General features: G+C 43.6%; 1 protein-coding gene across 7 annotated transcripts in view; it reads left to right on the top strand.

Annotated features, from left to right (window-relative positions):
* Positions 1–244: 244 nt before the first annotated feature.
* Positions 245–25,753, top strand: part of plekhn1 (pleckstrin homology domain containing, family N member 1) — a 57,020-nt gene continuing 31,511 nt past the window's right edge. For 4 of the 7 annotated variants that reach the window (XM_043676130.1, XM_043676129.1, XM_043676126.1 and 1 more), the window contains exons 1-6: positions 246–448; positions 5,732–5,834; positions 14,033–14,179; positions 16,423–16,503; positions 18,592–18,679; positions 23,818–23,957. In XM_043676130.1, the coding sequence (XP_043532065.1) occupies positions 372–448; positions 5,732–5,834; positions 14,033–14,179; positions 16,423–16,503; positions 18,592–18,679; positions 23,818–23,957 (636 nt within the window). In that variant the 5' untranslated portion in view covers positions 246–371. Of the gene's footprint in view, positions 449–5,731; positions 5,835–14,032; positions 14,180–16,422; positions 16,504–18,591; positions 18,680–23,817; positions 23,958–25,753 lie in introns of all 7 variants that reach the window. The other 3 variants (XM_043676132.1, XM_043676125.1, XM_043676127.1) reach the window with 3 other exon arrangements.

Genomic DNA, 25,753 nt, shown 5'->3' with positions numbered 1-25,753 from the left:
CATGCTCTGGTTAACAGTAACGCTGGTACCACTGCACAGGGGCTGCACACACTGTAGGCTTGTACAATCAAGTCAGCCCTAACACCAAGCTTACAGGAAAAACATTCTTCCCTCGTTCATTTACCTGTGAGGCATTGTGGGTGTTGCATTTATCTGGGAAACATAAGACCTTTGACCCACCTGACAGGTTTGACTCAGGTTTGAGTCTTCTTGTCCCCACCCATTGGAGTCATTCAGTTTAAAGCGGAAACTGGCGAGAAGTTACAACACACTCACTCACAGGTAGCAAGTGATTGGCACCAGACTATCCATCAGCTTGTATTTGGATATTGGGCTTTGGGAGCCACTGTTGGCTCGGCTTCTCGGTTGGAATGGGCAACATTTTATCCTGTATTACAAAGAAGGAACGCCGATTGAGGAAGCCCACGAACAAGTCGAGAGATCAATGGTACGTAGAGTTAAAGTGTAGTGTTAACAGCAGCAGAACTTTCAGCTGTACCAAAACAGAACTGTGAAAAACCCTCGACTGGTCATTTCTAAAACAGTCAAACATTTAGAATGGTAACATGCACATCATCAATTGGAGTAGGGGGCGACTGTTAATACAGACTGAAAGTTTCAACACTGTGAGCAGCTTAGATTTTAACTGCTTCAGCCAGACAACAACCGCAAGCTGTCACTCGGTTAAATAAGTTCCATTTGAAATGAGAGCAGAATGTGCAAAGTAACCTATGAATGGCAGGGAGTGACAGGACTGTAACTTAATCCACATGGAGTATAATAGCACACCTTGTGTGAAACACACACCCAGAAATTGTGGCAGAAACTCTGTCGTTGCAGAGATCCTGCGAGTCCAGCACGACTCTTAATTAAACCTGTTTCTCTCTCCCCCTGTCTCCACGGAGTTTCTGCAGCAATTTGTGTTTTTGTTTTGTTTTTGTGTGTGTTTCAGCTTTCCAGCATCTGCAAAGCTTTGTTTTATTTTACACCATGAATGAACACAGCTGCGTGCTGGTCTAACTCAACCACAAACCATGAGGTGTATTGTCCCTTAATCGAGTATTGCAACATGCACTTTATGTTCGACGATTGAACGGGTGTGTGAAAATGGTACGCAGAAAGAAGTGGCTGAATCTGTTAACCGTTGCATTGCCTGTAGAAATTAAAGGGGTAGTTTTGTACAAAAACTCCGCTTTGTTTATTTTACCCCCCCAATTCCATGGGATGTATTGGTTGCTTTGTGTAATCATCACTCAGAAGTTTTTGTGACATCATTCGGTTCATTTTGTAACATTTGATGTGGGAGAGACTGCAGGTTGCAGTTTATAAGAATGCCAGGTCATGTTATTGAAAGATACAAGATTCTAAGGGGACTTGACTGAAAACAACAAATGCTGGGGATTACAGCGGGTCAGACAGCGTCCATGGGGAGGGAGCGGGGACAGGCCAGGTAGACTCTCCCACAAAGGGAAACCAAAGATGAGAGGGTGTAATCTCAGAATAAGGGGTTGTATGTTTAAGACAGAGATGATTTTTTTCCTCTCATCTAGTTGTTAGTCTGTGGATTTTTTTTTACTGCAGAGGGTTGTTGAGGCTGGGTCAATGAACATGTTCAAGGCTGAGATAGATTTTTAATCAGGAAAGGGAATTATAAGTTTTGGGGTAAAAGCTGGAGAGTGGAGTGGAGGATTACTAGATCAGCCATGATCATTGACTGGCAGAATGGAGTCAACAGGCTGAATGGCCTACTCTACTGTCTCATGGTTCCAAGTACAGGCCTTTAAAGAAAGAAGGTTCTCTGATGTGTGATTGACGGACAATTAACATATATTGCAATGCTCTGATCATAATCACATTTTTCACATTATTATTTCACTTATTTTCACAATTATGTTAAAAGAGTAACATTCAGATTCCCATTGCCAATTTCATTTCTTGTTTAGAGTTTTCCTCCTCATGTATGTGAGAAATTTATCATCCAACTGTAAATTATTCTGACACACGTGTTGCTTGTCTCTTTGCAATGTGTTCAAGGTTTATTGGGTCAGGTGTTCAATTAATATTGAGCGAAAGTCATATATGACCATTCATTCATTTAATTTCTACACACGCTTAATACCTTCACATTTGTATTGTAGGAGTCCATTCTACCCATGGTGCTAGACTGGCCTTTTTTTTATAAGAATAGTTAACTTCATTTCTGACCCTTTCTTCATAACCTTTTACATTGATATTCTAAAAGTATTCACCCACATCTGATATGAACACTGCCGGGAACTCTGCTTCCACCAGTTTGTATCAGGCACCTTGATTCCTAGCAACTGTTTCAATTCAAAATAGAATGACTTGATATCTTTGCCTTCATCTTTTAGTGATATTTTGTTCACTACCACGGAAACCCTATTTGTCTTATCCAAGCCCCTCAGAACTGGTGCCAATAATTATAGAATCCCATACTGTATGGAAGCAGACCATTCAGCCTGTCGAAGAGCATCCCACCCCTCCTACCCTATAACCCTGCATATTCCACAGCTAATCCACCTGGTCTGCTCATCCCTGGCCAATCCACCTGACCCTGCACATCTTTGGACTATAGGAGGAAACTGGAGCACCTGGAGGAAACCCACGCAGACACGGAGAGAATGTGCAAACTCCACACAGACTGTTGCCTGAGGATTGAATTGAACCCAAGTTCCTAGTGCTGTGAGGCAGCAGTGCTAACCCCTCTGCCACCCTTTATAGGCTGTTCTTTGATAAAGACTATTCTTTTTTGTTCTGCTGTTTCTTTATTTGTTAAAAATTCTATTTGCAGGTGGCTATGTGAAATGGCTACAGTGAACTTACTGTTATTGTATTAACATCATTGACCTTCATTATCCATGAGTTGGCAATCCTGAAAAGCTGCTGCATAGAGTCATAGATATGTACAGCATGGAAACAGACCATTCAGTCCAACTCATCCACGCTGACCTGATATCCCAACCAATCAAGTCCCATTTGTCAGCACCCGGCCCATATCTCTCTCAACCCTCCCTATTCATATACCCATACAGAAGCCTTTTAAATGCTGTAATTGTATCGGTCTCCACCACTTCCTCTGGCAGCTCATACGTACACCTACCACCCTCTGCGTGAAAAAGTTGTCCCTTAGGTCCCTTTTATATCTTTTCCCCCCCCCCCTCCCTAAACCTATGCCCTCTAGTTCTGGACTCCCCCACTCCAGGAAAAAGACTTTGTCTATTTACCCTATCCGTGCCCCTCATAATTTTATAAACCTCTGAGGTCACCCCTCAGCCTCTGACACTCCAGGGAAAACAGCCCCAGCCTGTTCCGCCTCTCCCTGTAGCTCAAACCCTCCAACATACTTGCATGGGGCCATGAAATCTCCACAGTGCCATCCCTACTATTTCTGAGGCTAAGAGGGGCAAGGGGATCAGAAAGTCCTAGTAGAGGCAAATAACCTTCAGTACTCTACAAGGGTGACGTGCCATGTTGTTATTGATGGTTTGTCTTACCTTGACTCCATCCTCTTCCCCCTTAGGACACGTTCTTCCCACCTGCATCCGTGATACCAACTACACCTTCCATCTCTTCAGGAGCTTCCAGTTCCCTGGGTCCCAGCACTTTATCTTCATTATGGAATGCAGTCCTTATACACGTCCATCAGGACGGCTTCCAGGGTCTCCACTTCTTCCTGTCCAACAGACCCATCCAGTCCCCCTCCCCCAACACCCTCCTCTGCCTCGCCAACCTGGTCCTCACCCTCAATAACTTTTCCTTCAACTCTTCCATTTCCTCCAAATCCAGGGGGTGGCTATGGCCATTTGGATGGGCCCCAACTACAACTCCTCTTTGTTGGCCATGTTGAACAGTCCCTCTTCAGTACCTACATAGGCACCATGCACCAACTCTCCTGCCGTTACATCAATGACTGCATCAGAGCAGTGTCCTAAACCCAGGCTGAACTGGAGCAGTTCATCGACTTCACCCACAACTTCCACCCTACCCTCAAATTCACTTGGTCCATTTCGGACACCTCCCTCCCCTTTCTCGACCTCACCATTTCCAACTCCAGTGACAGTCTCCAGATGGACGTTTATTACAAGCTTTCAGACTCACATGACTACCTGGACTACACCACCTCCCACTCAATATTCTGCAAGAACTCCATAACAATCTCCCAGTTCCTCCGCCTCCGCCACATCCGCTCGGATGAGGACACATTCCACTTGCGAGCATCCCAGATGTCCACCTATCTTGAACAACGTGCTTTTCCTCCCTCCGTTATTCAGACAGCCCTCCACCACACACCTGTTCCACTGCTCTAAACCACCATCCCCTCCCAACGCAATAAGGACAGAGAACCCTCTGTCCCCACCTCCACCCACCAGTGTCCTCATCAAATGCATCATCCTTAAACGCTAACTCCAACTAGGCTCCACCACCAAGAACATCTTCCCCTCCCCCACCCTTCTCTGCCTTCCACAAGGACCGCTCCCTTTGACAGTACTTGGTTTGTGCCACTCTCCCCACTGAATTTTCCCCCGAACTCTCAGGTACCTTTCCCTGTAACCAGAAAAGATGCAAAACCTGCTGGTACACCACCCCCCTCACCTCCGAGGGCCCCAACCAGTCCTTCCAGGTGAGACAGAGGTTCATTTGCTTCTCTTCCAACCTAGTATACTGCATCAGGTGCTCCCAATGTAGGGAAGACCACATCGGAGAGACCGAATGTAAACTTAGGGAATGGTTCACCGAGCATCGCAGCTGGGCCCACAGGAGCTGACCGGATCTCGCAGTCACCGCCCATTTCAATTCCCCCAACCACTCCCTGTCTGACATGACCATCCTTGGCCTTCTCCAATGCCACAATGAACCACACCGCAAATTGGATGAATAGCACCTCATCCTCTGCCTGGGCAGCCTACAGCCCAGAGGACTCAATATCGAGTTCTCCAATTTCAAATAACCTCCCTCCCCCTTCCCCGACTCCCTTTCCAGCCCCTCCCCCTCCCTTCCACTCCTCCCTGCCACCAACCGGAGTCATTCCTCCCATTGACCAACCAGGTTGTACCCTCTACCTGCCTTCATGTATCCCCACTTCACCACCCTGTCCTGCCACTCCCTATATCTGCAGCTCCGCCCATAACCACCCCAGTCCTGAAGAAGGGTTACACCCCAAAACATTGACTTCTCCACCTCCTGATGCTGCCTGGCTTGCTGTTTCTTCCAGCCTCCTGCTTGTCTACATTGGATTCCAGCATCTGCAGTTTTTTTTGTCTCTAATTGAGGGTTTGTCAGCAGCCAATAACAGGGTCTCTGTGGGAAATGGAAAGATGCTACGTTGAAACACCAATGAGTATGCTTTAGATCTGGACAACTTTGGGCACATTTCCTGTTATATGCTCATGCCAACGCTTCCAACATATCCTCCACCTGGCACCTCCAAATCTTTCAACAAGGTTAGTAGGTGGAGAAAGATATAGTGCTCCATTTGTGCCAAATTTACTCAAGTGTCCATTCACTGGCACAATGATCCCTCACCTAGATAAGCTGAAAGTACACAAGTTTCTATGTTAGCTTAACAAAGGGACCATTGGTGTGAAGTGTGACTTAATATCCTCCAGCACAAATTTCCCTCCTGCTTCTTACACATGCTGATACGTATCTACAATTCAGTAATTCCCCAAAAACAAATATACCTTCATTACAGTTCCTCTCTGTCACACAGGGAACAACCAACACGGGAGATTTATGCCAAGGTACAGAAGAAGCCAGCAACTGAGCTGAAGGAAGCCGATCCCGTCCCAAAGGCAAAAACACATTTAGTGCAGGTAAGCTCCTATTTGTTCCCATGCTAACAAACATAACATGCAGCTTTAAAAGGTGAATGTACCACGACAGAAGCTAGCATGTGCAATATAACACATCTCACCAACTGGGTCACCCATCTTGTGCTTCCAGTGAAGAGAAAGACTTGCATTTGTTTGGCACCTTTTGTAATTTCTTGACATTCCAAAGCATATGACAGCCAATGAGGTAATTGTTTTGAAGAGTAGGCATTGTTGGAGACATGAGCCCACACCAGAATGTGAGTTTATAAGCTAGGCTAATACTTTAGTGCAATGCGACAGGAGAGCTGCATTGTCAGAGATGTTGCCTTTGGATTAGACTAAAGTTTTGTCTGAAAGTCAAGTGGAAATTGAAGATCCTATAGCACTAGTTTGAGAAGAAAAAGCAAGGGCTTTTGATGGAATAAATTCTTGAGTAAATTGTTTCCACTGATAGCGGGGTCAATGGTGAGTGGGAATGTAAATTAACTAGTAAATTAGAGAAGGTGGAGTTGAGATTTTTTTTTTTGTAAACTGTTAATTGTTCTGGTTGAAGTCAGATTGAAATGGTGATGAAAAAATATTCAATTCCAACTTTCAGTATGGAATTAGGTGAATACTTAATTGCAGGGCAGCAGAGAGAGATCATGGGCAGTGGGGATAATAGGAGGTCCCTTCATAGGAGCAATAGGTCATATGGTCTATTTTTGTTCTGTCTGGTTCAATGATTTTCCTTAGTGCCACAGCCAAGCTGCACCACTCAGCAACATCCCGCTCCGAGCAGATCACGTCATTCACTCCATTTTGGGAACATTACTGGCTCACCTGCCAAGGCATTAGGCAATGCCACCCAATATGAAACATCATAAATCATCGTAGTAAATACTTCAAGCAGTCCAAGTCTGTGTTCTAGGAGAAAGTGAGGACTGCAGATGCTGGAGTATCAGAGTTGAAAAATGTGGTGCTGGAAAAACACAGCAGGCCAGGCAGCAGCCGAGGAGCGGGAGAATGTTCTATCTAGCAATGATATATAAATGGAAGTATTAGCTGTCAAATGTGGTAACGTGAAAGATTCTTGGCCATCTTATTGAAAACTAACCAGTGACAGAGTGACATTGGACTGTTGTGGCTATGCCTACTCTGTGACATTGTTACACTGACAACTCACACCTCAACCCTAATGGGTTCACCTTGTTTCTATTTCCGAAACCGTTAAATTGCTGTTAGTTTTCACTACAGAAGCTTCAGCAAACAATAAATGTGTAATTTCCTGAACTATTGCAGCAGCCATTGTGTCACTTCTTCTTCGGTCTGAGAATTCTTGTCGTAAACAGCTCCCACACAGCCTCAGGCGACATCTGTACATGAGTCACTGATTTGAATTACAGTGTACGGCAATGATGCTGATACTCTCCCTGTTTCTGCGTGAACTAGAGGCAGCGGCAGGACTGAGTGACCTCCCTCATTGTATTGCTGAGCTCTTCTCAGTCATTTTCTGGACCCTAGAATCTGTGAGACAATCATTTATGACTTCTGACCTTCGCTCATAGAACTGGGGAGAAATGTGAAAGGGTCACATCTCCAACTGAGCCCCAAATGAAATGCTTCGGATTGAGGAAGCAATCTGTTCGCTATCTTTAACAAATAGGATAGGAGCGGAAGATGACCATTCAGTCTCTCAAGCTTGCTCTGCCATTCTATCAGGTCATGTTGATCTGTCAGTGTTTCGAATTCCACTTTGTCATCTACTCCAATAAGCCCTGGTTCTCTTGCCTATCGGACATCCATTCACTGCTGCCTTTAACTTAGGCAATGACACTGCTTTCACCATCTTCTGAGGCAGAGTTCTAACATGGAACAGCCCTCAGAGAGGAAGGTAACCTCTGTTCTCAAAGGGTCACCCTTGACTTTGAGACAGCGTTCCCCCCACCCCCAGGTCTGGACTGACACATAACAGGAATCATCCTAACCCTGTCCATCTCGTCAGGGCTGCTTGAGGTCTTATAATCTTCAACCGTCACATAGCACTGCCCTTTGATGTGAAGGGCAGTGTTTGTCACTGGCCACCCGGGTGTTTTCCTATCTTCCTGGTGGTGGAAATTGAATAAAGATTCGTGCACTTTGTGTCTTTCACTGTGTCTCACACCTGCACACACACACCATGGGTGCTGGGGAGAAAAAATAAGCACTACCGCACTTAGGTGGTAGTGTGGGGGTTAAAAAGAAAAAAATAAATATATATAATCTTCAACCGAGTCATACCTCACTTTCCTAAACTCCATTGGAATCAAACCAGTTTTTTCCCCCCTTTGCTTGTGAGACCACCCTCACAGTGTGAATGGGGATTAGTTGGCTGGCTGGCTAGTTTGCAATGTGGGATAACACCAATAGTGTGGGCTCAATTCCATCTGAGCTCACCAAAACGTTCTCTCTTTGCCTAAAGTACAGTAATCCTTAGGTTAAGCCAGCAGTAGTTATTACTCTCTATGAACAAGTGGGACAATAGCAACTTTTCTTCTGTATAAACCTTTGTTGAACTGCATCGAATGCATTTCCATCTATTCCTAAATATGAAGACCAAAACTGCATGCAGTATTCAAGACATGGTCTTGCCAATGCCCTGTATAGCCTAACTTTTATATTCAATTCCTCATGTAATAAAGAATAGCATCTGTTTAACTACACCTCTTGGTTACATGCTGAACTTGCATTCTAACATTTTGTGAGTCAAACACTATAACACCTTGATGTCTCTGCATCTTGGATTTCCAGTCATTCTCCGTTCAAGTAATATCTTACTTTTTTATTCTTCCTGCTAAAGTGAACGCTGTGTATAACTGAAGCATAACATCCTTAATGTCATGTTTGATTCCTCTCATAATAAAGGATAATATTCCTGTAACCTACATGATGATGTAATAGCCTGCATACTTATGTATATACATCAGAACACTTAAACACCATTAACATCATAAATGGGTTCATGATTTCACGATGATACATGATTAAATATCGATGTGCATTTATGTAGCATCTCTTTGAGAATAAAGGATCCCAAAGTGTTGCATTTGAGCAATTTCAAACAAAATATGGCACCAAACAACATAATCAGTGCTAAGAAGGAAAGCTGTATTAAAGAGATGTGCTGAGGAACATTTTAATGGAGGAGAGTGGTTTCGGACTCCAGAGTTAACAGTCTTAAAGAGCGAGCATGCACCAGTGGTGGAGCGATGGATGTGGGAGAGGAGTAAGAGGCGAGTGTTGAAGGTAGGCTGTATTTGTTTGGAGGCCTGTGGGTCAGCGAAGTGGAAGGGGCAAGGTAAAAGAATGACACGAACCTTTGGCTAGGGCTTGGAAATCAAGGTGTTGTTGAAGTGACGCAACAATCTAGACAAAGACAAATCTGACCTGCTGGATATTGAAGTTGTGATGACTGGAGGAACAGAGGTGTGGATCAGAATTTCAGCAACAGCTCCAACATGGAATCCCCTTCCGTGGGAGCTAGGTTAAGAGCATTAGGAACTGATCAGTGCCTTTTATTAAAGTGACATTTCAGCATTGGAGGAGTGGTCATAGAATTCCTACAGCGTGGAAGCAGGCCATTTGTCCCACCACGTTTCCAGCTAGCCTCAGAAGAGCATCCCACCCAGACTCATCCCCCTCTCCTGTCCCCGTAACTCTGCATTTCCCACAGACAATCCATTGAACCCGCACATCTTTAGATTGTGGGAGGAAACTGGAGCACCCAGCAGAAACCCATGCAGACACAGGGAGAATGTGTAAAGTCCACACAGACAGTCACCCAAGGCTGGAATCGAACCCAGGTCCCTGGCGCTGTGAGGCAGCAGTGCTAACCACTGAGCCATCATGCTGCTCCTAACGTGAAAAAGCTCTTTTTCATAGAGTGAGTAGTTAGGATGTGGAATACACTGCCTGGAGAAGAAGGATTAATTGAGGCATTCAAGATGGTATTGGATATTTTGTCTGGGTGGAAATGAAATTCAGGGATATTGGCTCTAAGCGATGGGCCAAATGGCCCCCTTCTGCACCATAACAATTTTGTGATTTGACACCATTCTAATTATAAGAACATGGCATTGAAGAGCATCTACAACTGGACATTTAATTAAAATCTAATTCTCTTCAGTATTAAGTGAAAACCTATGATAACAAGCTATAAATTAGTTTGGATTTAACAAAAGCAAAAGAATAAATATGCATTTTTATCATCCCAATTGGTTGACGTTTTAATGTCCTAAAGAGATTTTCAGCTGATTCAATACTCTCTGACGTGTAGCCTTTGGTGTGATGTAGAATATGAGGGCAACCAATTGGTGTGTAGCTAGGTCTAAATGCAGCAATGTGATAATTACCAGATTATTTTGTTTTAGATCATAGACCAGTACAGCGCAGTACAGGCCTTTCAGCCCTCGATGTTGTGCTGACCTTTTATCCTACTCGAAGATCACTCTAACCTACATACCCTTCACTGTACAATCTTCCATGTGCCCATCCAAGAGTCACTTAATATCCCTAATGTATCTGACTCTACTACCCCACCGCTGGCAGTGCATTCCACACTCTGTGTAAAGAACCCACCTCTGACATCTCCCCTAAATGTACCTTCAATTATCTTAAAATTATGCCGCCTCATGATAGCCATTTTCACCCCGGGATAAAGATTCTGGCTATCCACTCTATCTACGCCTCTCATCAACTTGTACACCTCGATCAAGTCACCTCTCATCCTTCTTCGCTCCAATGAGAAAAGTCCTAGCTCCCTCAACCTTTCGTCATAAGACATGCCCTCCAGTTCAGGCAGCATCCTGGTTTTATTCTTGTTGTTTGTGAAATATGTATTGCCCATGTCACATTGGGAAGAACTCACTTCCTCTCATCATAATAGTGCCATGAGATCTTTCACATCCCAGCCAAAGCAAACAACAGTACCTCTAATTGTTCAGCATGTCTACAGCATGTACTGAATAAGGCATGATCTCCCATTTACCTAACCCAGAGGTATGAGTACCACCCACTGAGCCCACACTACAGCCATCACTGCTGCACAGTGAAAAAATTAGATGCATCAGTGTTTTTCATAGTGCACTTTCCGGAAAGAAAAGCAATGTCATAATTTTTAAGGTTGACTGATAAGGCTGTGGAGATGCAGTACAGAAATTCACCAAGTTTCCTTAGACAACACCTTCCAAACCAACGGCAGCTTCGATCAACCAGGACAAGGGCAGCAGATACACCACCACTTACCAGTTCCTCTGCAGACATCCACCATCCTGACTTGGAAGCATATTGTTGTTCCTCTACTGTCGCTGGGTCAAAATCCCAGAACTGCCTCCCTAATGGCATTGTGGGGGAGGTGCCTACACCAAACAGACTGCAAGGGTTGCAGAAAGCCCCACCTGCTTAAGAATAATGAAAGCAATAAAAGAGCCATTGATGCCCACATCCCATGAATGAAAGAAAAATATTCTTGAGGTACAGATAGTATATAATTTTTGTTTGCCAGTTTAGATCAAGTTGCCAACTGTCTTGCCTCAGGGACACACTGACAAAGTCCAGCCACATCAAAGCCAGCAAAATCAATGCCAACTAATTCTGACAGATGTTGCAAGACTTCTTTATTCTTGCATAACTTTTCTCTCCACACTGTGCAGAGCTGGAATAGGTTTGGGAAAATGCCACATTGGAAAGCTAATAAAATGTCATTTAAATATAAATATATATCAGAACCACAGACAGCATGTTAGTCATCCATAAAGAGGAACAACAAATTATGTCTCTCTGTCTCTGTCTCTCTCGCTGTCTGTCTCTCTCTCTCACACTCACACACACGCTGGAAAAGCACAGCAGGTCAGGCAGCATCTGAGGAGCAGGAGAGTCGACGTTTTGGGCATAAGCCCTTCAATGAAGGGCTCCTTGGATGCTGCCTGACCTGCTGTGCTTATCCAGTGCCACACTTTTTGACTCTGCAGCAGATAACTAGCGTGCCTTCTGCATGTAATCTAGGCTAGCACAACAGCCCTCTTTCAGATGTGATGCCCCATCAGTTTTACACGTTTTGAAGCCGAGTAAGGGAAGTTTCCTCCAATTTCCCGGTCGATAATTAACCCTCAAACAACATTGACTAAAAAGAAATCGCTTTGTTGCTTATCGTATTGCTGTTTGTGGGATCTTGCTGTGCACAGTTGGCTGACACCCTTCCTAGATTAACAACAAATAGAACTGCTGTGGAACTTCCTGAATTTGTGAAGGCCTCTATCTAAAAAAAAAACAAGGTTTTAGATAGAGGTTTTTTTTTCGTTCAAACTCCCAGCACTTGCAGTCTTCTGCTTTAACTCCAACCATGCATAAGCCTGTCGTTTCAGGCTTGCAGCCAGAGCAGGGTCTGGTTCTCCCAATTCCCTCTGAGCTGACTGCAACTCAGCCTCAGCCATGGCTCTCTGCTTTCAAAGATGTTGCACTAATTGCATTTAGGTGGAGCCCATATGGATTTTGAGCCAAGCAGTCTGTGCATACTTCCCAACACATTCCTGCTGCAGCCTTGTTTCAAAAAGATTAGTAGTATGTTTCACACTCCAGAACTCGTTCCTCCTTTGTTCCCGATTAGTCCAGGGCGATTTCTTAAATGAACTAAAAATGGATAATGAGCACATTTTCCACAATGTAAAAAATGCAACAAGCAACGTATGTTCATCAGATTTTGGGAGGAAATAGAGCCATACAATATCAATAACAAATGCCTCCGGTTGCTGGAATGAAATTTCTGCATCTACTGCTTTAACTAAGGCATTGATGCCCTTTATTAGGGTTCAAAATCGCAGATGAATCCGTTTCACACATCACACTTTGTGGCTAGCACTGCTGCCTCTCAGCACCAGGGACCCGGGTTCAATTCCAGCCTCTGTGCAAACTCCACACAGACAGTCGCCATTCTCCCCGTGTCTGTGTGGGTTTCCTCCGGATGCTCCAGTTTCCTTCCACAATCCAAAGATGTGCAGGTTAGCATGAATTGGCCATGCTAAGTTGTCCATAGTGTTCAGGGATGTGTAGGTTAGGTGCATTAGTCATGTGTAAATGTAGAGTAATACGGTAGCAGAATGGGTCTGGATGGGTTACTCTTCGGAGGGTTGGTGTGGACTTGTTGGGCCAAATGGCTTGTTTCCACACTGTAGGGATTCTATGATTCTAATATCATAAAGCTCCAAATTCATCCCAGAGACCTGCCTGAATTCCAGCTTGAGGGAGTGGCAGCCATGTTTGATTTGTTGATGTCAAGTTTTTATCTCAAAATGTGGGTAGCACCTAGGTCCAGTGAGCCCCATTTCATCAGGGGAGGGCTTGGGACTTGGGGGGAGATTCTCTGGGGTAGTGGGTGGTTGAAGAGGAGTCAGCGATCATAAGGGGCAGTAGGGTAGGAGTGAGAAAGGGGAGATCATTGTAGTGAGGGGGGAGATTGGAACGGCTGATCTGGGTGGAAGCCAGGATTTGGTGTGGTGAGGGAGATGATGGGGTTGGTGCTGCTGGGGGAGATCAAAAACCAGATGGGGGAGACCCGGAAATGGTAGGAAAGTGGGATTGGTAAGGAAAAATGGAGGCCAGGCAGTTGGAATTATCGGAGACTGAATTTGATCTGAGATCAGTAGGGGAGGGTACGTGGGAAAGGGAGATTGGAGGAATAAAAATTTGGTAAGGGTGGTTTGAGGGGGAATGGATTTTAAAGTCAACAGGATGTATCAAAGGGTGTAGGAAATCTCTGACCACAAAAGGTTTGGATGAGCACAGGTTTGGATTCCTGGGAGGGCCATGCAGCAGGAAACACTCCTGCTAGCCCACAAGCAGTGTTGGAGTGGCCTTAGCTTCCTGATCCACCAGTTATCATCTCTCATTAGCTGCTGGGTTTTCCGAGACCCGGGATATCTGCTTAACCAGGGATAAAGCTAAAATGAAGGAATGCTGCGAGGCTTATAGCCTCAATCAGATATGTAAATGTGTGACCTGTGGGTCAATGTGGCTTGTGTTTAGCTGCAATTATTTTATTTTCCACATCTTAACATCCAAACGTTTCTATTCCACCCGTGCTTGAGTTTTAATGTTCTCCTCACTCTGTCGATAATTAGTGATTGATTTCCCCGGGGGTTGCTGGCTCTGCTGTCAATCGTGACCATTTTATCTGTTTCAACTAGGAAGCGAAACAAAATGATAAAGAAGACATAGAATCAAAATTATGTTACTACCCCATTAAGGAGTGGGATCAAAGCGGGGTGAAGCTGGAAGACCTAGGGAAGATGATTCATTGCTCCAAGGTTAAAATTTGCCGTCAGCCCTGCAAGGTAAGGAATGCCATTGTTACCCCGTTCCAATGTTTCTCAGAGGAAGAAGGAAGGATATACTTGCATTGGGTCCCCATATCAGCAGAAATGGGGAAATGAAGTTGAGGCAAAAGGTTGGCTGTGATCATATTGAATGAATGATGGAGAAAGCTGGAGGGGCTGAATGGCCTACTCCAGCTCTTGTGTCTTGTGTTTTTATCTTAGGACTGATTCCTGTAAGATACTGAACTACCAAAGGGGCCTGACCACCACTGGGGTCAAATTGATATCATACAATACTCACTGAGGTAAGAATAGAATCCCAAAGTGTGGGAACAAGCCATTTGGCCCCACACTGACCTTCTGAAGAGTATCCCACCCAGACTCTTTCCCCTATTATTCTACATTTCACCTAACTAATGCACCTAACCTACACATCCCTGGACACTATGGGACAATTTAGCATGGCCAGTTCACCTAACCTGCACATCTTTGGACAGTGGGTTGAAACCCATGCAGACACGGGGAGAATATGCAAACTCTACACATATTCCAGCCTGAGGCTGGAATCGAACCTAGGTTCCTGGTGCTGTGAGGCAGCAGTGCTAACCACTGGGCCACCCAGTAGGCATTAGATAAATGAAACCGTTCCACTGCAGGCACTGCCAATTAGATACGATGGATAGGAACTCCATTTGGACTCAAAAGGCTATGTCTGAAGCCCTATCTCAGGATTTAGGACCGTGAGAATTGCCTGATGGAAGTATTCCAAGGTGCATCTCGTTTGACCTCCGCCAACATGATATAATGGCTATAGAGTTGCTGACCAATGACTGCCATCAATTACTCACCAATAAACTCAGGCATGAGGTGAGGGGAAAACCTCAGTGGTGCAAAATTCCAGAAAGGGTGGAGCCAGTGAAATTGGCTCTAGGTTGTCACTGGACACACCCAACATTGATCATGGTGCGTGTCCCATTGTTCACATGGTGGGCCTGGTGTTACCACTCACTCAGGGAGCCCAAGTTCCTGTGGCAACATACACTTTTACAGGCATGTTGTAGTCTGGAGTGACGATAGTGGTTGCAGATTATCCAACATTCTTTCCAACACTCGGTCTCCTGGTCTTAGCTCCATCTGCTGGGTGGTGGAAGGATTAGCAGGGCTTTCCATCCATCTGTTTTGCTCCTTCTTGGCAATCAATGTCCTTGGGTGGTGCACAAGCCAAGGAGCTCCTGACTTAGAGGCAATGACACAACCCTCTGGAACATAAGACCCCCCAGTTGTTCATGAGTCGTATTCCAAAACATTACTTTTGGATTTGAGTGGACAACTAGAGGGCCATGTTGTGCAGTGTTGAGAATTTCTCCCATGCATGAACATCTCATTCCAATATTAAAAATCCCACATCATTGTTGAGCAACGGAGTGAGTCAGTCCATGACATTCTTACCCAATTCCAAACAGCAGTTGAATTGATTATTGCCAGGTATGGACTGGGGCCATTGCATTACTCAGGCAACCACATAAAGTAATTTGCTTCTTGTGAACTGCATCAGGATGTTGCTGACTTATGTCACACAAAATCAACAGTCCTCGAGGGCCAGAGATGAAAGGGATGGGCACAAGTAAGGATGAGCTGAAGTTCACGGAGAGTGGAAACTAGAGGACAATAGTCAAGCCTCTTGAAGATGTGTCTCCAGCTTCACTGTGCTGCCTCAGCCTGGCTTCCAGTCTGTGTCCCAGTCTGGGGAGCAGGGGAGAGGCTGAAGACTGGAAAGGACCTGAAACTGAAACTTGCCTGTTTGCCAACCTCTCCACCCTCCCCTCCCAGCATGTGTTATCTGGCAATCAGAGTAGAACCACATGAAAGTGGAAACATCCCAATACATTGCCAATCCCTGGTCCTGTTGCTGTGACAAAATAAATATTTACAACCAGCACCAAGATCTGAGTAATAACCTACTGCTGAGGCTTGAAAGCTGCCTGTTCCCAAACTCTACGGAGGGAATATTGAGCTGCTTGCTTTAACGAAATGGTCCAACAACAAAACTTTCGAACCAGTTAAGTTTTAGAATGTGTGATTTTTAAATGTAGAATTTTATTAGTCCAGAAGAATATCTTCTGCTGATTTCTGTCAAAGGGGACATCTGACTACAGTCTGTCGTGTTTGATCAGTACATCAATATTTACACACCGTTTATAGTCTGATAAACTGGAGCCTTTATAAACTGCTAATTAAATAAATTGTGTCTCTAATTGTAGGATATTAATAACAGGTGTTTGATATTATTCCAAAACCTCCTGCTGATTCTCTCTGAGGATTCCCATGGCTTCACATACCAGGTAAGTCTGGCTTAAACTCATTAACCTGTAGAATATGGACCCAAGTTGTGGGGTGTTGAACAATCTGTTTATCATTCTGATAGTTTCATTGCACGGATTTAAACAAAAGTTTTGATTTTCCTGGAAAAAGAAATATACTGTAAAAGCCGAAACAAAAATAAAAATTGCTGGAAAAGCTCAGCAGGTCTGGCAACATCTGTGGAGCGAAATCAGAGTTAACTATTCAGGTCCAGTGACCCTTCTGTTTTTGTTTCTGATTTAGAGCATCTGGACTTCTTTTAGTTTTTATACTGTAAAAGCTTTTGGTCTTGCACTCTAGGTAGAATACCAAATCTCAGAGTGAACAATACAGGGGGGCCCTCATTTACAAACATCTGACTTATGAACACTCGTACTTACGAACTTGATCCCATACAGGGTATAATTTTGAATATTTGACTTAGTAACATTTCCTATACTTAAAAATGGCTGCTTTATATTGTTGTTTCCTGTGTTCTGATTTGAACATGAATTGACTTATGAACTGTCTTCAGAAGAGACTGCCTGTCATTCATCCCAGAATAACACTAATGTCCAATTGAAGGTTACCAGTCCAGCTCACAATGTCACTCATATAAAGATTCTCAAAGCCACATAACGTTCACACAAATACCTCTCTTCTTTGCAAACAGAATATTCCCACTATTGTATCTTTCACAACCAAACAAAATCTCAGGAAACAGGCATTCCCTGATACTTTGACAATCAGAAACTACTTGGACTGCTTTGAATTTCTAAAAAAATTAAATGTTTAGATTTTTAAACATCAACATTTAACAAAGAATCTTGATAATTAACATTCTCTGGTGCATTCTCCATGGCAAGACACCATGTATCAACCAATCCACAGGTTCCTCTCACGCAGGATATGTAGTTGTTCCCTGGATGCTGAGGTCATGGATTCACTCTTTTCAGTGGAAGTTAAATTGTGAGTGCATGATTGTAATTTTCCAATATGTGCCCCAAAATGGAATTAAGTCTTCTTAATCCCCCTCCTATTCACCCTCACCGTGGTCACTCCACGCAACTTGTCCCTTACACTTAGTGCCTTGGTATAGAGTCCTGGTTTTGTCTGACTGGTGGCACATCACATTTATGCCACAGAAGTGCCATAGAGTGAAAATCTCTAACAAGAGAGAGCCTACCCATCATCCCTTGACAGTCACTGGAATTACAATTGCTGAATCCCCTACTATCAAAGTCCTGGAAGTTACCATTGACCAGAAACTGAACTAGATGAACCATGCAAAGGATAGGAATTCTATAGTGAGAAACTTACATCCTGAACACCCAATACTTATCCATCATCTACAAGTCAGGAATATGATGGAGTACTCCCCTTTTGCCTGGTTGAGTACAGCTCCAACAAAACTTAAAGAGTTTAGCACCATCCAGGACAAATCAGCCTGCTTGATTGACACCACATCCACCACCTTCAACATTCACTCCCTCCACCACCAACCCACAGCGACAGTAGTGTGTACCAATCCACAAGGTACATTGCAGCAACTCATCAGGAGTCTTTCACCAACATCTTCTGAACCCTGGAGCTCTGCCATCCAAAAGGACAAGGGCAGCAGATATATGGGAACACCACCCCTTTTAGGTTTCCCTCCATGTTGCACACCATCCTGATGTGAAAATAAATTGCTGTCCCTTCAGTGTCATAGGGTCAAACTCCTAGAACTCCCTCCCTAACAACATTTGTGTGTGCACCTATAGTGCACAGACTGCAACAGTTCAAGAAGGCAGCTCACCACCACCTTCTCAAGGGCAATTAGGATGGTCAATAAATGCTGCCTAAGCCTATAACACCCACTTCTTGTGAATGAATAAAAACAATTGCTGCTGGAATAGCATCTTTCACTCATCCTGTGGGATATTAAGAGTGAATGGGTTAATGTAAGTTGGGAAATAGAGTTTCAAACAAGACTGCGAACCTTTTGAACAGTCATAGATCCTTTGCATGAGGGAGGGGCCTATAAATTTGGGTAATTCACAAACACTGTAGTATGCATGTGAATAATCCCAATGTATTTTATGTTGTAGGGTACACTCCCTTTAGCAGGGATTACAGTAAATGACATGGACAACACCGATAGCAGTTCAGAGCTGCACCATGCATTTCAAATTACAGGTATGTAGCACGCAGTTTAGGTTCTAAATTATCTAATTAAAATGTCATTTCTGCTTAATTATCTTTTAAAACTAAATATACTTTGATATTGACATGGATTTATTTGTTGAAGCTTGCAATTATCACAAGATTTATGGAACAAGTTTTCGTTTAATGAGCAATTGAATTTTCTTAACCAATGTTATCATTCATTTTCCCTTGCTAAATTTCTATTTACTGAGCATTTATATTTCTCCTGTTTCATTTGTTACTTTGTTTACCCCTCCTCTCCACCTTTTTCCTCTCCTGCTGTTCTTGTCTCCATCTCTGCCTTCCTCTCTGAAATTACTGCCAGTATCCCATCACCAAGTCAGCCTTTTATTTACTATACCCAGTACCCTGGCTGTAGCCAGCTAGCTCGGTGTCAGTCCTCAGCTGAGGAGATTTTCATCTCCTGGTTATATTGGTCAACCAAAGGCTTTCCTGATTGGCCCAGGTTCTTATGCCCGAAACATCAATTCTCCTGTTCCCTGGATGCTGCCTGACCTGCTGCGCTTTTCCAGCAACACATTTCCAGCTCTGATCTCCAGCATCTGCAGACCTCACTTTTTCCTCCCAGGTTAACAACCTCAATCAAGAACTTTATCATCAATGAGGTCCCAATCACTACACTCCCCTCTCCCTTCATTTCTTCACTAAGTTCCCCCTTGCTTTCCCCTCTCTATTTCTCTTTCAGTCCATCCATCTCACCTCCTCCCCGTTCTTCATCCCTCGTATCATGTCTCCACTTTTCCTCCCCTCTTCTCTGCCTCATCCTCTTCCCCTCTTCTCTTACATTCCCTTTCCCTCTCTTCTTCCTCCTCCTGGCTCCATTCCTTCTTCCCTCTTCTCTCCCACTTCCCCCTCCTCTCTCTCCTTCCCCCATTCTTTCTCTTGCTCCTTCCACGGTTGCCCCAGACAAAGCAGCAGTGACCCACATGACTTGGAAGAATCACCTGATTGGTCAACAATCCGGTGATAACCTAATTTCCTTCCACCACAGGTTACAAGGCAGATACAAACTTCAGAACAGAACTGTAAATGAACACAGATCTTGAATTAAAACCACACAATTATTATCTGGGGTAGAAACTATGGGATTATTTGTCTCTATTGATATGAACATACTTCTCTGACTCATGAAATGTTTCCTACAAAGTACTAATTGCAGGAACGGATAACCAACTGAAGATTTTTGAATAACTTTGTTTAATAGCAAATGGAGCACAGGAGGTTGAGAGATGACCTGATAGAGGTTTTTAAATCATGATGGATACAGATCAGGTAAATGGCAGGTGTCTTTCCTCTAGGGTGAGGGATTTCAAAATTAGGGGGCATTTTTTAAGGTGGGAGGAGAAAGATTTAAAAAGACATGGGGGCAATTCTGTTTTCACAGAGTAGTTCTTGTGTGGAATGAACTGCCAGAGGAAGTGGTGCATGCGAGTACAGTTACAATGTTTACAAGACATTTAGATAAAGACGTGAGTAAGAAATGTTTGGTGGGGATATGGGTCATGCGCAGGCAGGTGGGACTAGTTTAGTTTGGGATTATGGTCAGCACGGACTGGTTGGACCAAAGGGTCTGTTTCCGTGCTGTATGACACTGACTCACGTCGAGTCTAGATTAGAGTGGTGATGGAAAAGCACAGCAGGTCAGGCAGCATCCAAGTAGCAGGAAAATCGACGTTTCGGGCAAAAGCCCTTCATCAGGAATGGGGGCTACTCACATCGAACTGACAAATACGTCCATTTTAGGGAGAATATTACTTAACATTTAGACAAAAATAATTTTCAACGCAATTTATTTGCTGAATATTTAAGTTTCTAAGACTTTAATTTTGATTGTTAGAATTGCTCAATGGAAATTACTTTTGAAGGACTATGTTCAGTTGGTCAATGTCCATATTTGCTGAGATTTAGAGAACTGCGTTCCACAGTTTGCCATGGAAGCCATAATTCTTTAGCCTTGGCTGCATGTTTAGCGGTGTGAAAAGTATTTTAAAAATTATGTGCAGAAAAATACAAGGATAAAGAATTGTTTGCAGCGCAAACTTTTGCCAGCTTCTAGGGTCATTTGATGTTCGGGACATTCCTAATGGTCATTGTAACTGGGGGGGGGACAAGGTTAAAAATCACACAGCTTCATGTTATAGTCCATCGGGCACTCTGAAAGCTAGTGCTTCCAAATAAACCTGTTGGACTACAATCTGATGTTGTGTGAATTTTAATGTTGTAACTGGATTCCTTGTGATGCATAGCTCTGATGGACTGTGAAGAGGCTATTTTGTTTGAAGGAAACTGAAATGGCAAATGAGAGAATAAAATTATTGTCTGTTATCAGGGCAATTATAAACTAAACAGCCTGCAGCTGTGGCGTAATATCTTTATCAAAAACTTGCGTGCGCACTGTGCCCTATTTGGTGATTAAGTCGAACTTATCAATCAGTGTACTTTCCATCTTGATGTCAAAACTATTACTTCAGTGAGTTTTGAATGAGCATTGATTACACGGAGGTCAGACATGAAAGCCTTTGACAATAATCAGGATATTTACATTGATATTAATAGTGGAGGGCAAAGGGAGTTGTTTTTGAGGTATATAAAGTTATGAGTGATCGAAATAGAACAGATAGGGACAGATTTATTTCCAATGACAGGGAGCTCAATAATCAGACAACATAGATTTAAAGTAATTAGTTGAAGGATTAATGGGGAATTGAGGAGTTTTTTTACCTGGAGTGTAATGGAGGTCAGGGGTTCATTAAATGAAAAGGTGAGGAGACAACATTGGCCATTTAGCCCCTACCAACCCTAAAATGAGCGTCCCACCCAGACCAACCCCATCCCCATAACCCTGCATTTCCCATGCCTAATCCACCTAACCTGCACATCCCTGGACACTACGGCCAATTTAGCATGGCCAATCCACCTAACCTGCACATCTTTGGGACAATGGGAGGAAACTGGATCACCTGGAGGAAACCTGCACAGACACTGGGAGAATGTGCAAATTCCACACATTCCTGATGTTGGGATTGAACCCAGGTCGCTGGTGCTGAGAGGCACTCGTGCTAACGACTGAGCCATTGTGCGACCCCAAAGGTTGAGAGGGAGAGTCCTTCATGGTAAACCCAGTTGGTGGAGGATTTGAACCCATTGTTGTTGGCATCGTTCTGTATCGGAGATACAAATGTGTTATTGACATACTGAACTCCACCTTAGAGGACCTCTGTTGTATTTGGAAGTGATGTGAGTCTGATTCTCATTACCAGGATTCAGTTCATGGTGGAAACCACTTGAACTCTACTCATCCTGTTTGCAGGGCTTTTGGAGCTTCTGAATGATATTTGTGTTTTGTAATCTCCTTGAGATCCATTTACTTGTAGATCACATACTTTTATCTGTCAAATAACTTACTAGCAAACTTGGCAACGTATCAGTAATTAACCGTATGACTCCAGACTCTCAGCAAATTATGGGAAGGTTACAAAACATTTGATTACTCAAAGAAGATAGTGTGAATTGAAGAGCCCTGCATGACAAAGGAACGGGTCTTAGAACGGTACCGGGAGTGCTCATTTCATTGCTATAGATGTTTATAAAGGTGAAAAGGGCCCATTATATCACAATCTCAGAGTAAAAGGGCACCAATTTAGGGCTGAGATGAGGAGAAATTTCTTCTATCAGAGGGTTGTGAATCTTTGGAACTCCTTGCCACAGAGTCTTCTGGGGCTAGAGCCCATGTGTATGCAGTTGGTTCTGAGATAACGCGATAGTTCTGTTCTCATGCGATCTCACATTATAAGAAAATCTAATAATAGCTGTGCTGTTTAAACTAATGGGCTGGAATCACATTATAGCCAATACAGGGAAGGAAGGTTTGCGTTGTACAAATGACGGTCTGAATTCTTCAATTGCGTTAAAGGCAATTCGCTTTCAGAACTGACTGTGTATCTAAGGCTGAGATGGATAGATTCTTGGTCAGTTGGGGAATCAAGGATTATGGGGAAAGGGCAGGAAAGTGGATGTGTGGAATTCTGGATCAGTCATGATCCTATTAAATGGTGGAGCAGGCGCTAGGGCCTGAATAGCCTCCTCCAGTTTCTGTTTCTTATGGTATTATGGTAGCTGCACTGGCTCTTGATTGGAATAATCTAAAACTAATCACTTTATCTTTCTTCCGCATTTATCTGCTAGTCCCATGTAAAGCCATATCTCTATATCAGTCACATGCCTGAACACTTCATGTTGCAACAACTCACCTTCCCTAGAAACCTCTCTTAATACACTCATGGTTTGGATACCTGAGTGACACGATTTGTTCCTGTGATACTCTCGTGCCTCCTCCTTTAATGTCAGATGGGCTGGAGGTGTCTGTTGGCTCTCCACTGTTGTTAAAAGGTTCAAAACTCAGTTGATAAACAGTGCAACTTTTAATGCATTTCCTGTGAGTGAGACTGTAGTTCTAACTTTATGTGGAAGTCCCTTCCAAGGTTTCCAATCTTTTGCTCTTTGTGAGGAGTTATAAGTTAGTTAGACTATTCCTGGGAAAGGATTACTGAGCATGTGATGGGAGGAGAAAGTCACAAATGAGTTGCTCATTCAGAAAGCTGGTGCAGGCACAATGGACCTCATGGCCTCTTTCTATGCCATTCTGTGATCCCAAATTTCCTTTCCTAAACTACCAATGCAAAAACTTAAATAGATGATCTAAAATATTCGTACTGTTTTCTAACTTGCAGATAAAATAGCTCAGTTCAAGAAAAGAGCTGCAAGTGTCAACCACAGCAACTTGCATTTATATAACAGCTTAACATAGTTAAAATATCTCTTACCCAACACAGTCTGATACCACGTCTCTTAAAGAGTTAGAAGGACTAAAAAACTTGCTTGGAAAGGTAAGTTTTAAGCAACATCCTAAGGGATGAGAGAAAGGGGGGAGGGAATATCAGGGATTTGGGGTGAAATGATTGAAGACACAGACACCTTTGGTAGAAGATTTGGCAATGTGTACAAAATGTCAGAATTGGAGGAGCTCAGCATTCTGCAGGTTTCAGCATTGCAGAGTTAACAGGAATTTACAACTGACATGCATGTACATGTACTCTATCTGTTTGCAGGTCCTCTGCTGCATCCCTTTACAGTTTACTGTTCCACGGAGAAAGAGGTGAAGGAGTGGCTGTATTATCTCAACAAGCAAAGACAAGTGAGCAGCAAGACTGCAGATTCCCCTCGAGCACAAACGTGCGCAGGGCTTGATGTAAGTTCACTTTCAGCTGCCTTTTCTTATCCTTTCACAGGATGTGGGCATCACTGGCTAAGCCAACATTCAATGCCCATTCCAATTTGCCCTTGAGAAGGTGGTGATGAGCCAGCTAGGAACCATTGCTGTCCATATGGTGTGAACGCCCACCCCACCCACTGTGCTCTAAAGAAGGGATTTTCAGGATTTTGATCCAATAACACTGAAGAAACAGATTTAGTTCCAAGTCAATGTGGTTGAACCTTAACTGCCCTCTGGGCAATTAGGGATGAGTAATAAATGCTGCCTAGCCAACGACACCCTCCTTCCATGAACGAATGAAGAAAGTCAGGATGGTTGAGCTACAGTTCCTTATGCAAGTTACAGTGAGAGAGAAAATAGATGGATGTGAGTCAAAGGAAAAGCAGTCTGGACTTATCTTCTCCTGTGCACCATTGTTCTGATTGCTCCCTTGCAAACAATGTGTTAAACAGAGAAGCGCTTAGACTGAGTCACTCTCTTCTTCACTAGATGTAGGTGGAGATGGTAAGAGTCATTGCCTTGTGGGTATCCACACTTTGGTGAGGACCATATGCTAGGAGCTCAGGGAAGCAGGCAGTCTCAAGCAATTGGTGAAGCAACATCCTTCATCGCGTGTCTCTCTCTCTCTCTCTCTCTCTCTCTCTCTCTCTCTCTCTCTCTCTGTGAGAGCTGAAGGTTGAGAAAGCTTTAGTAAGAGACTGGACTCTGGTAACAGACTCTAAGAGTGGAGTTCAAACATTAGATATGACATATCACCAACCCACACAGGAACTGTCCTTTTGTATAGATGCTGATGACGCCAAGAAGAATTCATCTGCAATAGTTGAAACTGAATAGGGGCATGTTGGTGTGCAGGAAGAGGTCAGGTGGAGTGTACGCTGCGCCTTTAGCTACGGCATGCCTTTAAGTTGGGAAATCTGAGCCCTTCCAGGGCCTATAACTTCCTTTTTCATAAAGACTGTTCCCTTCAGGCATCTTGACCTTAACGCCATGTTACTGTGGAGCCCTTAGTGTAAGTCTTTGTCCTCCACAGCTGGGATTACTGTGCATTCCATCAGTTATCCTGGGTAGGTGACTAGTAGCTACTTGAGAAAAGCAAAAAGGCCTTTGTTGTGGACAGACAATCTTTCATTGTTGCTGTGTGAATTGTGGAATTGTGAAGGGGTGCATATGCCAGCTGTTTGTGAAGATTTTTATGCAATCCATACTTTTTTATAACTGCCTCTAAAACAGCAAAGGTGCTGGGCTCCATCAATATGGCTTTCTCACTGTCAAGATTCAATAAGCTAAATCTCATTCCCAGCGTTTCTTTGCGTATTATCTTTTAACAACAAATAATAATAACATTAAACATTCATCATCTCCCTTTGAGGCCCTTTAAAGATTATTATAGCAGGTGGAAACAAACATGATCATAAACTAAAGAAACTAAACTATCGCAGTTAGTTATTCTGTGGGGGAATGCCTTAGCTAGTTTTACACAGCTAGAGCTCTCGAATTGTGATGCTGTGAGTTGCAATGGTGGTGATGACTGCAGCTTGCTCATGTGGCAGGTTGAGATATTTCAATATGTGCCCAGTTTTGGATTGGGGTCACAGTTTAAACACTCATTTGAGTGGACAGCAGCAATGATAATGTAGCATGACTTCAGGCTTGCACCAGGAGGACACCTGGGAATAGACACTTAAGAGATGAACATGAAGGATGAGCCAGCAACAATTTGATTCTGAATTTGAGAAAGTTGAAAAGAATTAGCTGATCCTTCCAATTCT

Source organism: Chiloscyllium plagiosum, chromosome 34 (assembly GCF_004010195.1).
Source record: "Chiloscyllium plagiosum isolate BGI_BamShark_2017 chromosome 34, ASM401019v2, whole genome shotgun sequence".
Classification (NCBI taxonomy): Eukaryota; Metazoa; Chordata; class Chondrichthyes; order Orectolobiformes; family Hemiscylliidae; genus Chiloscyllium; species Chiloscyllium plagiosum.
This window is presented reverse-complemented; position numbering and strand designations above follow the sequence as displayed.